The sequence below is a fragment of the Poecilia mexicana genome, unplaced genomic scaffold (assembly GCF_051168715.1).
Source record: "Poecilia mexicana isolate PSO_F unplaced genomic scaffold, ASM5116871v1 scaffold_5, whole genome shotgun sequence".
Classification (NCBI taxonomy): Eukaryota; Metazoa; Chordata; class Actinopteri; order Cyprinodontiformes; family Poeciliidae; genus Poecilia; species Poecilia mexicana.
In genome coordinates, this window is record NW_028263374.1 from 12,925,334 (window position 1) to 12,939,947 (window position 14,614).

General features: G+C 40.4%; 1 protein-coding gene across 7 annotated transcripts in view; it reads left to right on the plus strand.

Annotated features, from left to right (window-relative positions):
• Nucleotides 1-14,614, plus strand: part of LOC106925267 (low-density lipoprotein receptor-related protein 1-like) — a 107,631-nt gene that overhangs the window by 66,058 nt on the left and 26,959 nt on the right. For all 7 annotated transcript variants that reach the window (XM_014999475.2, XM_014999476.2, XM_014999479.2 and 4 more), the window contains 18 exons: nucleotides 2,940-3,137; nucleotides 5,228-5,432; nucleotides 5,520-5,684; nucleotides 5,769-6,013; nucleotides 7,256-7,387; nucleotides 8,078-8,305; nucleotides 8,751-8,925; nucleotides 11,339-11,433; nucleotides 11,530-11,679; nucleotides 11,778-11,918; nucleotides 12,084-12,209; nucleotides 12,332-12,463; nucleotides 12,557-12,691; nucleotides 13,198-13,327; nucleotides 13,444-13,570; nucleotides 13,659-13,810; nucleotides 13,895-14,019; nucleotides 14,109-14,483. In XM_014999475.2, the coding sequence (XP_014854961.2) occupies nucleotides 2,940-3,137; nucleotides 5,228-5,432; nucleotides 5,520-5,684; nucleotides 5,769-6,013; nucleotides 7,256-7,387; nucleotides 8,078-8,305; nucleotides 8,751-8,925; nucleotides 11,339-11,433; nucleotides 11,530-11,679; nucleotides 11,778-11,918; nucleotides 12,084-12,209; nucleotides 12,332-12,463; nucleotides 12,557-12,691; nucleotides 13,198-13,327; nucleotides 13,444-13,570; nucleotides 13,659-13,810; nucleotides 13,895-14,019; nucleotides 14,109-14,483 (3,036 nt within the window). The remainder of the gene's footprint in view (nucleotides 1-2,939; nucleotides 3,138-5,227; nucleotides 5,433-5,519; nucleotides 5,685-5,768; nucleotides 6,014-7,255; nucleotides 7,388-8,077; nucleotides 8,306-8,750; nucleotides 8,926-11,338; nucleotides 11,434-11,529; nucleotides 11,680-11,777; nucleotides 11,919-12,083; nucleotides 12,210-12,331; nucleotides 12,464-12,556; nucleotides 12,692-13,197; nucleotides 13,328-13,443; nucleotides 13,571-13,658; nucleotides 13,811-13,894; nucleotides 14,020-14,108; nucleotides 14,484-14,614) is intronic.

Here is a 14,614-nt window from a genome sequence, read left to right on the forward strand (position 1 = left end):
TAAAATCTCCAAAGTTTACAGTTTGAGAACTGCAAGTAGGAGTTGCGTACTGAGGAAAAGTCGATGTCAATAACAGTTAACGTCACTTTATAGCTACAAGAGCTCCAGAAACGTTTACAGCAAGCAATATAGATGGTAAACAAGAAAGTATTAAGACTACGGAGTTCATTAAAAGCATAAGAAAAGTTGAAAACAAATTGATGTTATCGATTTAAATAGAAAGCAATGAGTCTTTTAGAGTTTCTTGATGTGATTGATACTCAGCACACTTATTATTAGGACAGGTAGGTTGTTCCAGAGAACAGGAGGAGCTACTATAAATGCACAATCACGTCTGCTTTTTAATTTATATCTGGGAACACCAAGGAACATTTGGTTATCTTAAGGTTTCCTGATATGCTGTATATAAAAGGTCTCTCTGGTAACCATTACAAGCCATTTATATGCCACTTGTTGGCTGGGTTGGTTGGTTTTCTGTCGTACCATCTGTATAACGTCAACTGTAAATTAAAAGCTAGTAAAACTCTTACTTTAACTGTGGGATTTGGTGAAATAGGACTAGTCAAGTGAAGATTATTTATAGCACATTTCAGCAGCCAGGCAGTTCAAAGTGGTTGACACCATAAAAACATAACACCGTAACTAATTAAACAAGCAATAACCATTGAGTTTTGTCAGATGCCACCCTTAAAACCACCAAGCAAATACACATCAAATATGTTGGTCAACGTTTCAGTTAAGTATTAAAGTCAGCTCTACACAGGTTAGGATTTTAGCCTTGATTGAAGGAATTCAGTGTTCAGGCATTCAGACCTGGTGTGATGTCTCTAGTGAAAACATGAGCAGCAGCGTTCTGGCTCAGCTGCAGCTGTCTGATTGTTTTTTTTTTTTAGATTACGTAATATTGTTCTCTTTGATGTGAAACAAGAGATTAACATTTACCATACTCACTGCTCAGTATGGTGGAGGACCTGTGTTGCTGTGGGCTCGTTTCTCTTTCAACAGTTCTGGAAGCATTTTTTAAAGTGCTTTTTGAAACACCAAAACAAATCTTGTATGCTAAGTCAGAAAACAAAGAATGGGTCTTCAAAGAGAAATACCATGCTTCAGCCTTACAAATATTAGAAGAACTATATGTGTTGTACTAATACTTAAAGGTACTTGTATGAAGTCTTAACTGCATGAGTGGTAATAATTTTGAATGTGCCATATTTAAAGACTTGATGTTTGAGAGTGAGGTTATTAATAAAAATGGGATGAAGTTACAGGACACACAACTGTAGCAAGAACATGTGTAGTTGTTGGAGATCCAATTGGCCCAAAATGTTGTACTCTATTGGAGTGAAACACGAAGCAATAAAAAGAAAGAGAAATAGAGGTTATCTGCTCTCAGCACAAATTTATGATGGATCAGAAGGTTGCCCAAGAGACCATAAATATTCTACGATTTAAAAAAAAATATAATGAAAATTATTTTCTGCAAATGGTCGTAAAAAATCAAAAGCTGCAGCGGATTTTATCGAAGTCATCGGAAGGTCAGGTTGTGAGGAACAGAGTACTCTGAAACAGCTCTGAGTTTTATCAGCCACATAAAAAGAACATGCTGTATTTATCTCCCTGCAGCAACTACCCAAGAAGGAAACTTTATCCTGCCGCTCCTCACCTGCCGGTTTTAGAGGCGAGCCAGCTGCATGTTGTCGTTCGTCCCGCAGCCTGTCTAGCTGCCTGTTTGCTCCAGATAACTGCTGTCTAATTTACTCACCATTTTCATTACACAGGATTAAAGCAGCTTTCAGCATAGCCCCTCTTTATAGGGAGAGTCACCCAGAGCAGCGTTACACGGCTGCCACCTCCAATACTCTGCACAGCAGAGCTCTTCTTCTTTGCTCAGAGCAAATTTACTGAAGTAGAAGCCTTAAGATTTAAAATCCCTTTTTGCAATAGTGGCCTGGCCAAAACAGACGGCCTCTCAGATGGGCAAGACATTATGAGCACAAACGTCTCCTTCATGGATTTACTTCACTTTGTGCTTTTTTTTTTTGTCACACAAAGGTTTCAGTTCCTGAAAAATGTTTTCTTTTAGGCAAAGATGACCTCAGTAAGTACAGAATAACTTCCCTCTCTTGTTAAGTCATAATTTAAGTTCAGTTTCACTTGTCACTGAAGACTGAAGTATGAAGAAATCACTTGGCTAGAACCTGTTTGGCAACATGAAGTAAGAAAAAGTATCTTAATGAAGCAACACAGTATATGCAAACTTAAAGAAATTTAAGAACACGTCGGAAACATAGCAATCACTACACTGAGACTGTCCCCCATTTGAATAAAATGAGGGAGATTTTATGTCTAGTTCTGTCATTAATGTCCAACGTCTCACTTAGATCACTTAAAGTCAGTTCACAATTCAACAATAAAAAAAGAGACTTGACCAAAAACCATTGCTTACCTAAACTGACTAAATGGTATGAGGTTGTTTTCCCTCTTCGGAACCTCAAAGAGTCACTACAGCTGATGAAGCCATAAATTTTACTCTCTAGACTAAAATCTTGTTCTAAAATAAAATTGTAGAAAAGCTCAAACACTGTTTTACTACGCATCAGGACAACAATCTGAAGTACACCAGTAAATCCAGCACTGAATGGCTCAAAACAAAATTGAAGGATTTGGAGTGTCCCAGTCAGATTGCAGGCTTGCATTATGTTGCGATTATTTGACAACATCTTGAACACAAGAGTCATGCTTGACAACCATCCACTGTGACTGAATTATTTAACAGTTCTGCAAAAAATAAAAAAGAGTAGAGGACTTTTTTTTTTAGTTTGTAGAGTTTTTAGAATAAGAACAGGAGAGTCATTGCCTAAAAGAGTGTCAATCATCTTAGGAGAATAAATTCAGCTGTAATCAATTTCATGAGATCTTTTCTTTCTGTGTTTTCACAGATCCATTCAAACCATTTATTATCTTCTCAAACCGCCATGAAATCCGGCGCATTGATCTGAACAAGGGGGAGTTCAGTGTCCTGGTGCCTGGCCTCAGAAACACCATCGCCCTGGATTTCCATCTTAACCAGAGTTCCCTTTACTGGACTGACGTAGTGGAGGATAAGATCTATCGTGGGAAGTTGTCTGAGAATGGAGGTAACGTTTTTACACACACATATATATATATATATATATATATATATATATATATATATATATATATATATATATATATATAAAAGAAAAGAAACAGTAGCTTCTATAAGCTTTCTGTCAAGCTTTTCTATAAAGCTTATATAAGCTTGACATATAGAGATTTAACAGAGAAGCTACTGTTTCTTTTTTTAATGGCACTTTTAAAAGCAAAGAGGCTTTGGAAAATCTGTTCACTCAGCTTGGCTTGAAATCAGATACATAAATCGATGAGATGTTTTCTAATACTTGTACTTTCAATACCTCTATTCATGTTTGTTTTCAGTCTTTGTTTTTAATGTAGAAAGATGGGTGAGTTGAAAATGTGCTAGACAGCTTTATTGCCATAATTCTAATATCATTACATTTTATTTTCAGCCCCTTAATTCTATTTACAACTTACATTGCTGACAGCCTATCTCATAATCTAAAAAGCTTGAAAACGTATTATTAGAAAAACAAATAACAGTGAAACTTGCAAATGTCCAGAAAGAGAAATAGGAAACACTCCATGAAAGACGTAAACAGGCTGCAGACAATCAATTACTTAGGCTATGGAATTAATTGTTTAATGTAAAAGTGATGATAAGTTTGATGAACAATTTCTTCAAAACCTCAGAATTTGATTAGCTTGGCCTATCCACTTTGGAAATGACTCTACCTTTAGGCTGCTAGCTGTTAGCTTGAATAGCAAACTGACAACTTCCTTAACTAGTTGTTAGTTTGACCTCATGCAACAATAAACACATATAATATATTTGAAAATAAGTAGAAAATAAGGTAAAAACAATGTCCGTTAGAATGGATTAAAAATGTTTAGATACTTAAATAGCACATTTTTACAAGAAAAATGTCTGAGAATATTGCCTACTAGCATAAGCTATGTTAGCCACAAAGTTTAAAGAAAGTAAAACTCACCTTCGGATCCGTGAATGTATAACGAGGCGAACATCTTTTCTCCAGTTTACTTGCTGGGGCTTCGGATCGATGTACATCATTGGACTAGTGCTTTCAGGACTAACCCTGAAAGCACGAGTGTAAAATGCCATTTTCAACATACCGAAAGTGACCAAGCCGCTTTTCCCCGCTGTTAAACTAAAAGCTACAACAGATAGTTAAGCTAATAGTTATCTGACTAACTGTGGGCTTGACGAGCCATCAGCTGATTAATGCTTATTTTCACTAGCTATTAGCTTAACTACCCACTAGCTTAAGGACCTGTTAGGTGACTATCTTTTTGTTTAATTGGCTTGTTAACCTCTAGGTTAATATATTTTCCTCTCATCTGCGTTTGGCTGCCAAGCTGCTAACTAACTAGCTGTTGCTTCAATTTCCTCTGAAAACACGAGTTACAAGAAACTTCCAGTTCCAACTTAAAATTAACCCATTTCAGAAAATCACAATTGTCTCTTTAAAGGCCTGTCAGTTATAGAGGTTTGTATTGAAGTTGTTTGGGGTTTTAAGCATGTCAACATTGTTCAGAACACAATACTGACTCATCCCAAATAATTACTCTTCACTCTCATTAGGGAGGCAGTGGGAAATTAAAGGGTTAGAGAGAGGCTGTGATCTCTCTTTAGCCCTGACACCACATATTTAGCTTCTAGGAGCTGCTCTGTAATTGTACTGTCACTTTGTCTTTTGTTTTTATTGTGCCATTTTGTTTTCTCTACATGGCATCTAAACACTTCATTAGGGGACAATTTGTGATACTTGGAGTCTTATTACAATTACAAAATTTCTAAGTTCTAAACCCCTGCAGATCAGTGCTGTGGGCTACAGTAGCCTGAAAAAGCTGCCATCAGCAGATTCTTGCCATCAGAGCCTTTAACCATGTGAAATTAAATAGAGTGCAAATTCAACAAGTACCTTCAGCACCCCAGATAATTATTTGTTTTCCTAAATAGCCTGATGAAACAGGATTTAATTGGGCGTCACATAAAAAAGCTTTGAAGAGTTCTACCAACACAACTTTACAAGTGGCTGCAGATGAAGGACCTGATAAAAATCAAGATGTTTGAATGTTTTCCTTGTCTCTTTTCCTCCTCCTTCAGCTTTAACCAGCTTTGATGTAGTGATCCAGTATGGGTTGGCTACACCCGAGGGTCTGGCAGTGGACTGGATAGCAGGAAACATTTACTGGGTGGAAAGCAACCTTGATCAGATCGAGGTGGCCAAGTTGGACGGCACTATGAGGACTACTCTGCTGGCTGGGGAAGTGGAGCACCCTAGAGCTATTGCTCTTGACCCCCGCGATGGGTAACAGATGCACTGCTTGCTTTACCTCCTGCAAATAAAACAGAGCACAGTCACAACAAGTCCCTCTGTTAAAATATATTTCTGCAGAATCCTCTTCTGGACAGACTGGGATGCCAGTTTGCCGAGGATTGAGGCTGCATCCATGAGCGGAGAAGGCAGGAAGACGATCCACAAGGAGACGGGCAGCGGAGGATGGCCTAACGGACTCACTGTGGATTATCTGGAGCGGCGCATCCTCTGGATTGATGCCAGGTCAAACCAATAAGAAAAAATACATTTTAACCTTTTATATAAGATCTTCACAGTAGCATGTAGCTAAAATTGCTATTTTTACAGATCCGATGCCATTTACTCTGCTAAGTACGATGGTTCTGGATTGATTGAGGTCCTGAGAGGCCATGAGTACCTCTCGCATCCTTTCGCTGTCACCATGTACGGTGGAGAGGTTTACTGGACAGACTGGAGGACCAACACGCTGGCCAAGGCAAACAAGTGGACTGGGAACAACGTGACTGTGGTCCAGAGAACTAATACGCAGCCCTTTGACCTGCAGGTCTACCATCCATCCAGACAACCACAAGGTATCAGTGTATGCAATCACTATTTGCCAACTAGAGGTCAATAGTTATTATTATTATCATTATTATCATTATCGTTATTATTATTATTATAGTTATTTGTTGTAAATGTACCTGACAAAGCATTGCATTCAGCTATAAGTGTTTTTCTTTTGGTTGCACCTTTCCTCCAGTTTTTATCTTGACATTGTTGTTTAGTTGTGTTTTGACTGCAGAGACGCACCGATCAGGCTTGTCTTGGCATGTACTGATTTCTGATTTCTTGCACTCTTAAGACTGAGTTATAGTTGCACTTTTGAAGGTTGGGGTTGAGTGGGCGTGAGCCAGGATGGCGGTATGGCATTTATAGTTAATATGTATGTTGAAGCCATGTACTCGCGCGGTGGTTGGGTCAGCGCACCACCGCGCATCCTGTTCTATATGTCAACCATAAACCTAGCTTTAACTTACCCATCCCAATTTGGACCAATTTTGATTTTGGTTTGCTATGAGCTGAGGGACAGGGAAATGATCTGGTTTAATCTCTGTTTTTCAGGAATGTGGATAGTTTTCTTTTGCAATTATTTACCTATTTGAGGAACTAGGAGAAGGTCAGGCTACTTGGGTAGAAATCTGTTTCAGAAAATATTCAGGAAGTTGTACTTTTGTACTTTTCGTTCCTAAGCATCTTGTACTGGTTGAACATTCCCCACATTTTGCTTCAGTCATTTCCTGGTTTTAATTTTCAGCTCATAGGTACTGTTAACTTTAAAATATATAACAAAAGCCCTCTGAATAAGTTTGGACAGTCATAATAAATTCCACGCTCTTTTGCAATGTTTATTTGTAATGAATCAATGTTAGTGGACATATTTAGATGAATTTAATAAAGCAAAGGAAGTGTTTCCTTTCTTTAGTTAAGAAAGAAAACATTCATTAGTCATTTTGTAGAAAAAAATGATCGGAATATTTTACATTTATTTTCAGAAATGCAATTATAAAGTTAATTGTAGGAACAATGGATCATCACTGCGACTTTTTTTTAAAGATTGTGTAGCGCTAGTGTCCTTTTCTATTAGTAGCTTCATAAGAAGAATGGCAGAGAGAGGAGAGGAAGAAATGCAGAAAATAGCCTGGGGTCGGGATCATCAGTGTCTAAAATACTCTGACCGACTAATTTACTATTTGTGCACCTAATAAAATGACCGACCGTCTGCGTGAACGCCTTGTCGTTCCTTCTTCTAATCCACACTGTCGTCTGTGTAGCTCCAAACCCCTGTGCAGCCAAAGATGGCAAAGAGCCCTGCTCCCACCTCTGCTTGATCAACTACAATCAGACGTTCTCCTGTGCATGTCCCCACCTCATGAAGCTGGGCCCCGACAAACGGACGTGCTTTGGTAAGTCTACACACGTGCAAATCGGTCGTGTTTGTTTGTTTTTGGGGTTTTTTACAGTAGCGGGTGAGGGGGGTTGTTGCTGCTTGTGTGTAGAAATGTGAGTCTCTGAAGAGCGAACGTCTAAGCTTAATATAATGTTTTCTTCTTTATATAATGGCAGGCTGCTTGTTTTTTATTTATTTTTTGCTTGAGTTTAATATTCAGGGCAAGGCTCTCAATTATGTTGTGTGATATTAGATCTGAGGAGCCATTATTACTGTGCCCCACATCCACAACATACTCTTGCCTGCCTGATACAGTCTGACAGAATCATTAATCTCCCATCTCAATCCCCCCTTTCCATTTCTTCTTTCTATCACTGAAGCCGCGCAGATTTAGACAAACAGTGACTGCTGAGTTTATCCTATTTGTTATGTATTTTCACTGATTGAATTTACTCTCACCGCGGCTGCTGTGCCGTTACCCTGCCACATATAATCACGTCAGTCAAAGATACAATTGAATTAAGCGTTTGTTCAAGCAGCAGGAATGATACAAAGAAGCACTCATCCCTGCAGCAACTATCCTTCCACAGATTAGGCATTGCTTCCTTTTCAGAGATTACCCTTTTTGACTTGTTGCTGCGTTCACCACTTGACCAATTTCACTGAGCATTAATGGACGCATGTCATCATCTCGTCTCCCCCGCAGAGTCTCGCCAGTTTCTGCTTTACGCTCGACAAATAGAGATCAGGGGAGTGGACATAGACAACCCGTACTACAACTACATCATCTCCTTCACTGTGCCGGACATCGACAACGTGACTGTGGTGGACTACGACGCTCTGGAGCACCGCATCTACTGGTCAGATGTGCGGACACAAACGATCAAGCGAGCTTTTATTAATGGGACCGGAGTCGAGACCGTGGTCTCTGCTGGTAAGGACGATGAGGCAGAACATCTTTCATAGGATCGTTACTTAGACTTGCAAGGGAAACATCTGTTTTGGGCAAACATTGGTCTAAATTTTAAAAAAAAATTAAGAAACTGCAAAGTATATTAGGCACAGACTGAAAAAAATGTATTTTACCATTGAAATTCAGATAAAAATAATAATTAAAAAAAACTTTTGTTGTTAATAGTCAAAATACAGCTGGCACACAACCAGCATACAGGTTTGCAGACATTGTTCAACTAAAAAAATCAATGAAAAAACTGTTTAAACTAAAAGAGCTCTAATGATGAGGAGTAACACTGAAAGAAGGGTCACACTATAGTTTTTCCTTTGTCCTCTCTACTGTCTGTTATTTTAAAAAGGCTTGTTGAGTTTCTGTCCAAACCAAAGAGTTGTTTCTACAATTCACGTTTGCTGTGTTTCATCAGATCTACCCAATACGCACGGCCTGGCGGTGGACTGGGTGTCCAGGAACCTGTTCTGGACCAGCTATGATGCCAATAAGAAACAGATTAATGTCGCCAGACTGGATGGCTCCTTTAAAAACGCCGTCATCCAGGGTTTGGACAAACCACACAGTCTAGTGATGCATCCAATGCTGGGGTCAGTGCCACTCACTCACTCACACATACGGAAATAGAAAGGGGCTCGTCGTAAACTCTCTGTTGTAGAAACCCTCTCATTCTCGAAAACTGCTGTGAGACGTATTCTTTCTTTTACCCAGCGACCTTTTCTTCCATAAATGCCTCCTTGCTGAAGCCCCAACACATGTGGCCTCCACACATAAATAAACACACCCTATGACAAACACCATTCAGCTAACTTTGACTTCATAAGAACCAATTAAAACTGATAATTTCAATGCTAACCTTATTCATTACAAAAAGTAATTTTTATAGTTTACACTATATACTGTACTTTTTAAGTTTGTGTAAATTTATAGTGCTCATCAAGCAAATGGATAAATAAAAGTCTCATTAATCTTAGATTTTTCTTTAAAAAGTCGCTCTCATGTCTAGAACAAGTCAGTTCAAGGTTTATAAATTTACTAAAAGTTAGAACTGAACGTGATCAAATGTGGCTGAGATTCCTTAAAGCTGCGACTCTGAAGCTTCATACCCGAACTGAGTTATTTTGTTGCATTGCTTACATGATGTGAAATATGATGAGAGATGCTGTGTCCCAATGACCGGACATCCAAGTTAGCTGTAGAAAAGTCATATAGAGAGGAAATAACAGAATACTTTAGCTTAGCGGAGTGCTAAAGATACCTCAGGCCTTGCTGCTCTGAGTGAAGAGCCATATTGTCCAAACACTAAACACTACCTGGTTTTACTGATAATGTGAAACACATTACTGTGGATCTTCTCAGTTTTCCCTTTATGTAGTCACTGTTAATAAATAGATTACCGACAGCTAACCCTTAAGCATTTTCTTGCTATAAAAATGGCTTTAAAGTTTGTTCTCTCATTTTAATTGTAATCCTCTGCTGCTTCTGTCTTTTATTTTGACACTTTCTGAGCTCAGACAGACTCTGCGTCTGATTCACAGCCAGTGTCTCTGTCTTTCTTTGTCTTTTTCCATCTAAGTTCTCTTTGTTTATCCTACATCCTGTCCCTTCCTGCGTTACTTAAAACATTCATTTTTTCCCCTCCTGAAACTCTCCCCCCCTAATCTCCAAACAGAGCTTGGCTCTAGCCTCCCCCTCGGTCGAACAGCGCACAGACAAACCATCTGTACCTCCAAATACCGTGGTTCTGCAGGAATATGTGTGCCTTTCTGTGTTTGATTTCCATTTAGAAAGTGTGTCTGTTGTTTGTTTACTCCGTTGTCTCTTTGAAGGACACGGTGAAGAATAGGACTGGTCCCGATCAGAGCTTTGTTGGTGTGTTTGAAAATGAGAAGCAGATGTTAGAACCATATGCTGGAGCCGTCTGCTTTCTCTGCCACACAAACACACTTGACCCCAACTGGAGTGGGTGGGGTCAAAAAAGGTTGGGGCAGGATAAACTGTGTGTTTGCACAAAAAAAAAGGGAAAAGCTTGAAAGAGGAAATGTGAATCCCCTAGTCTGTTTTTTTTTTTCTGAGACATGTTAAATATAATAAAGGCTGTAGCTGGATGTGGTTAGAATTAAAAGGAAGTGATACATATTAAATATAGCTTAAATACGCAACGACACACAAAAAGGGCTGACAATTGCATCTGGTTACGATGCGAGATTAAACAATTAACTAAGTTAAAAAGGTACAAAAAAATAACAAAATTAAACTTTTATGTTAGTTTATAAGTTTTCAGAAGATTTTGTGAAATCTAGTTTTAGAGTGACATACAGTAGATTTCAAAAGTGTCCCCTCCCCTGGAAAACATATTTGGGAAGTGGAATGTAAAGAATGCTTCGTTTTCCTTCTTTTTTTCTTTTTAGCAAGCCAAAATCTGAAAATTGTTGTTTTTACTTTAATCTGATATCCCTAAATAAAATCCGGTATGACAAATTGCAATTAGTGGAAATTCAGATGTTCCATGAAAGCCTCAAAGCTATGTTAAAAAACAATAGTGGGAAACAGCACCACGAAGACCAAGACACGCAGCAAATGGGTCAGAGGGAAAGTTTTAGAGAGATTTAAAAGAGGATGAGGTCATAAGACCAAAGAATGGCTCCTAAAGTGACAGACATAAGTCAAATTGTTGGCAAGTCTTATTGCTGTTCACAGATGTTCTAGTTTGACTTCTTTTGCAAGAAATTTTGACAAACTTGTCAGTATTTGGTATGAAAAACTGGCTGGAACACATCCTAAGTTCTCTGATTTTTATTTGTCAGAGTATCAGAACCATGTATCATTTCTGTCACACACACTACTTTGTGTTGGTCAAAATTGAAATAAGATACATAAAAGTTTGAGAAACTTGCAAGGCTCTATAGGTTACACCTAAGCTCCAAGTTTACAGTGACATATGCTTTTCTTTCAGTATGTCTTTTTGATATGTTCTGCTGATTACAAAAATGTCTACACCAGGAAGCTGTACTGGACAGACGGCGACAACATCAGCATGGCCAACACAGACGGCAGCAACCGCAGTGTCCTCTTCACCAACCAAAAAGGCCCTATTGGTGAGAGACCATGGTCCCCCTGTGTTTGTGACTAAGAGACGGCTCCCCCTAGTGATGAGGTCGGACATTGCTCTTACGTGCTCTTTTGTTTCCTAGGCCTTTCCATCGACTTTGACACGGCTCAGCTCTACTGGATCAGCTCAGGAAACAGCACCATCAACCGCTGCAACCTGGACGGCTCTGGACTGGAGGTGCTGGAAGGCACCAAGGGCAAGCTCATCAAGGCTACAGCTCTTGCTATTATGGGTAGGCCTTAATGTGCCCATCATCATAAACTCTTTGTTTGAGCTGCAGTTTCAGCAGAAATGATGTGTAATGTCTATGCTGTGTGACGTTCACCGAAGGGGATAAGCTGTGGTGGGCGGACCAGGGAACCGACCAGATGGGAACGTGTGATAAAAAAGACGGTGGCAACTGGAAAGTCCTGAGGAACAGCACTTCGCCCATGATGCACATGAAGATCTACAACGAAACCGTGCAAAAAGGTGCAACATTTCTTTGTTGAAGTCCCTTGAAAGACAACATGCATCTGTCTGACAGAGGGTCTAACTTAAAGCCTCTGAATGTTTATCGCAGGCACCTCTGTTTATACCCGGTTACTCATCTTTGATTTGTTTTGTGTGTTTGTCTTTGTGCGTTTCGGCTCACAGGCACCAATTTCTGCAGCAAAAACAATGGAGACTGTTCCCAGCTGTGCCTCCCCACCTCCCACAACACCAGAGCCTGCATGTGCACTGCGGGATACAGCCTGCGAACCGGGCAGCAGTCCTGCGAGGGTAGGATGTGTTCGCGTGCATACAAAGATCCTAATTTCAAACAAATTCTGCTTCACAGGCTAACATAAACGGTCAGGGAGTGGCTCAGAGATTTCTAAGATCTACTTTTGTGTTTATTGCAGGAGTCGGCTCCTTCCTTCTGTATTCTGTTCATGAAGGCATTCGGGGTATTCCTCTGGACCCTTCAGACAAGTCTGATGCTCTGGTACCTGTCTCTGGCACCTCACTAGCTGTCGGCATAGATTTCCACGCTGGTAAAGCTTTCTCACCCTCCCTCCCCCCTCTGACTTTCTTGTTATAATTTCCCTTTATTGATCAGGAAGCCTGTTTTCTTTTGTTTGTTGTAGAGAATGATACAATCTACTGGGTGGATATGGGCCTGAGTACCATCAGCAGGGCCAAGAGAGATCAGACCTGGAGAGAAGACGTGATTACCAACGGCATCGGGAGAGTGGAGGGGATCGCTGTGGACTGGATAGCTGGTGAGAGGCTTCACCAAAAAAGACTGAACAATGTAAAACTTAAGAATGGAAAAAAAAAGCAATAGTCATTTGCTAGTTACATAGATAGTTTATTTTAGCTATCTATGTATCTATGTAATATATTTCATCCAGCAACCTTTTGTGTTTTTGAGTTCAAAAATGTTTAAAGTTGACAGGAAATTTAAATAAATGACTTGGTAGTCATGTTTTATTGAAAGATTGGAAGATTAACACCTGAACACCAACTATAAAGCCTTAAAAAATGCAAATATTTTAAAAAGACTTAAATAAATAAGCAATGCTTAGCCTGGTGGGGGCACAAGTAAAGCCTGGTGGCCCGCCAGGCTTATAATACACTTGGGGAAACAATTCAAAATATAAAAAAACTTGCACTAAAAAAGGGACAGATGAGTAAAACATGTATTGTTTAGACTATATATACAGTGGACGTACATCTTCCCTACAGATCTGTCTGTTTTTCAACATTTCTCCTCTGTCTTACACAGGAAACATTTATTGGACTGACCAGGGTTTCGATGTGATCGAGGTGGCTCGCCTGAATGGCTCCTTCCGGTACGTGGTGATCTCCCAGGGCCTGGACAAGCCACGTGCCATCACTGTGCATCCTGAGAAAGGGTGAGAATTACAAAATGAAATACGCTGTGCAGCTCAACCACCACATTTGTAGTTACAGTTCACTATTGATTACACCATTTGAGTGTTTCTGTGCTCCTACATGTTTTTGCTGGCAGCTACCTGTTCTGGACAGAGTGGGGTCAGTACCCCCGCATCGAGCGGTCCCGCCTGGATGGTTCACAGAGGGCGATCCTGGTCAACGCTAGTATCAGCTGGCCCAACGGGATCTCCATTGACTATGAGGTGAGCCACAATGGAGCACTTCTTTATGCTTTTGAGATGAAGGTGCAGGGAGTGTGCAGCCTCACGATTACTTCATGTTGGTGTGTAGGACGGTCTGCTGTACTGGTGTGATGCCAGGACAGACAAGATTGAGCGTATAAACCTGGAGACTGGAGAAAACAGGGAGGTGGTGCTGGCCAGCAACAACATGGACATGTTCTCTGTGTCTGTGTTTGAGAGCTACATCTACTGGAGTGATAGGTCAGATACTCCCCAGCTGCTCATTATGATTTTCTTTACGTTTCTAAGCATTAGCATCTAATGAACACTGTGTATTTCATACAGGACACATGCGAATGGTTCCATTAAAAGAGGCAGCAAGGAGAACGCCACAGACTCCGTCTCTCTGAGAACTGGGATTGGTGTTCAGCTTAAAGACATCAAGGTTTTCAACAGGGCCAGGCAGCAAGGTAAGCAAAACCAAAGAAAGGGGAGAAAAAAAAATCCATAATTTGATTTAGAAATCAATGCAGTCGCTTATGTTTGCGTCTGTTCGCAGGAACAAATGTGTGCAAAGTGAACAACGGTGGCTGCGAGCAGCTCTGCCTTTACCGCGGCAACGGCCAGCGCACTTGTGCCTGCGCTCACGGCATGCTGGCCGAGGACGGCCGCGGCTGCCGCGACTACGACGGCTACCTTCTCTACTCGGAGCGCACCATACTCAAGAGCGTCCACCTGTCGGACGAGAACAACCTGAACGCGCCCATAAAGCCGTTCGAAGATCCAGAGCACATGAAGAACATCATCGCTCTCACCTTTGACTACAGAGGAGGCGGGGGCAAAGGAGCCAACCGCATCTTCTTCAGCGACATTCACTTTGGCAACATCCAGCAGATCAGCGACGACGGATCGGACCGCAAAACTGTCGTAGAGAGTGAGTTTCCATGCTTTTCCATTTTGGTTTTGCCACCCGGTCAACTTTTGTCTCATAAAAACATTCATACTTTTCAAGTTGCATTTTGCAACATTACAAAATACTTTGTGGTGGTTGTTTGATGAACCACC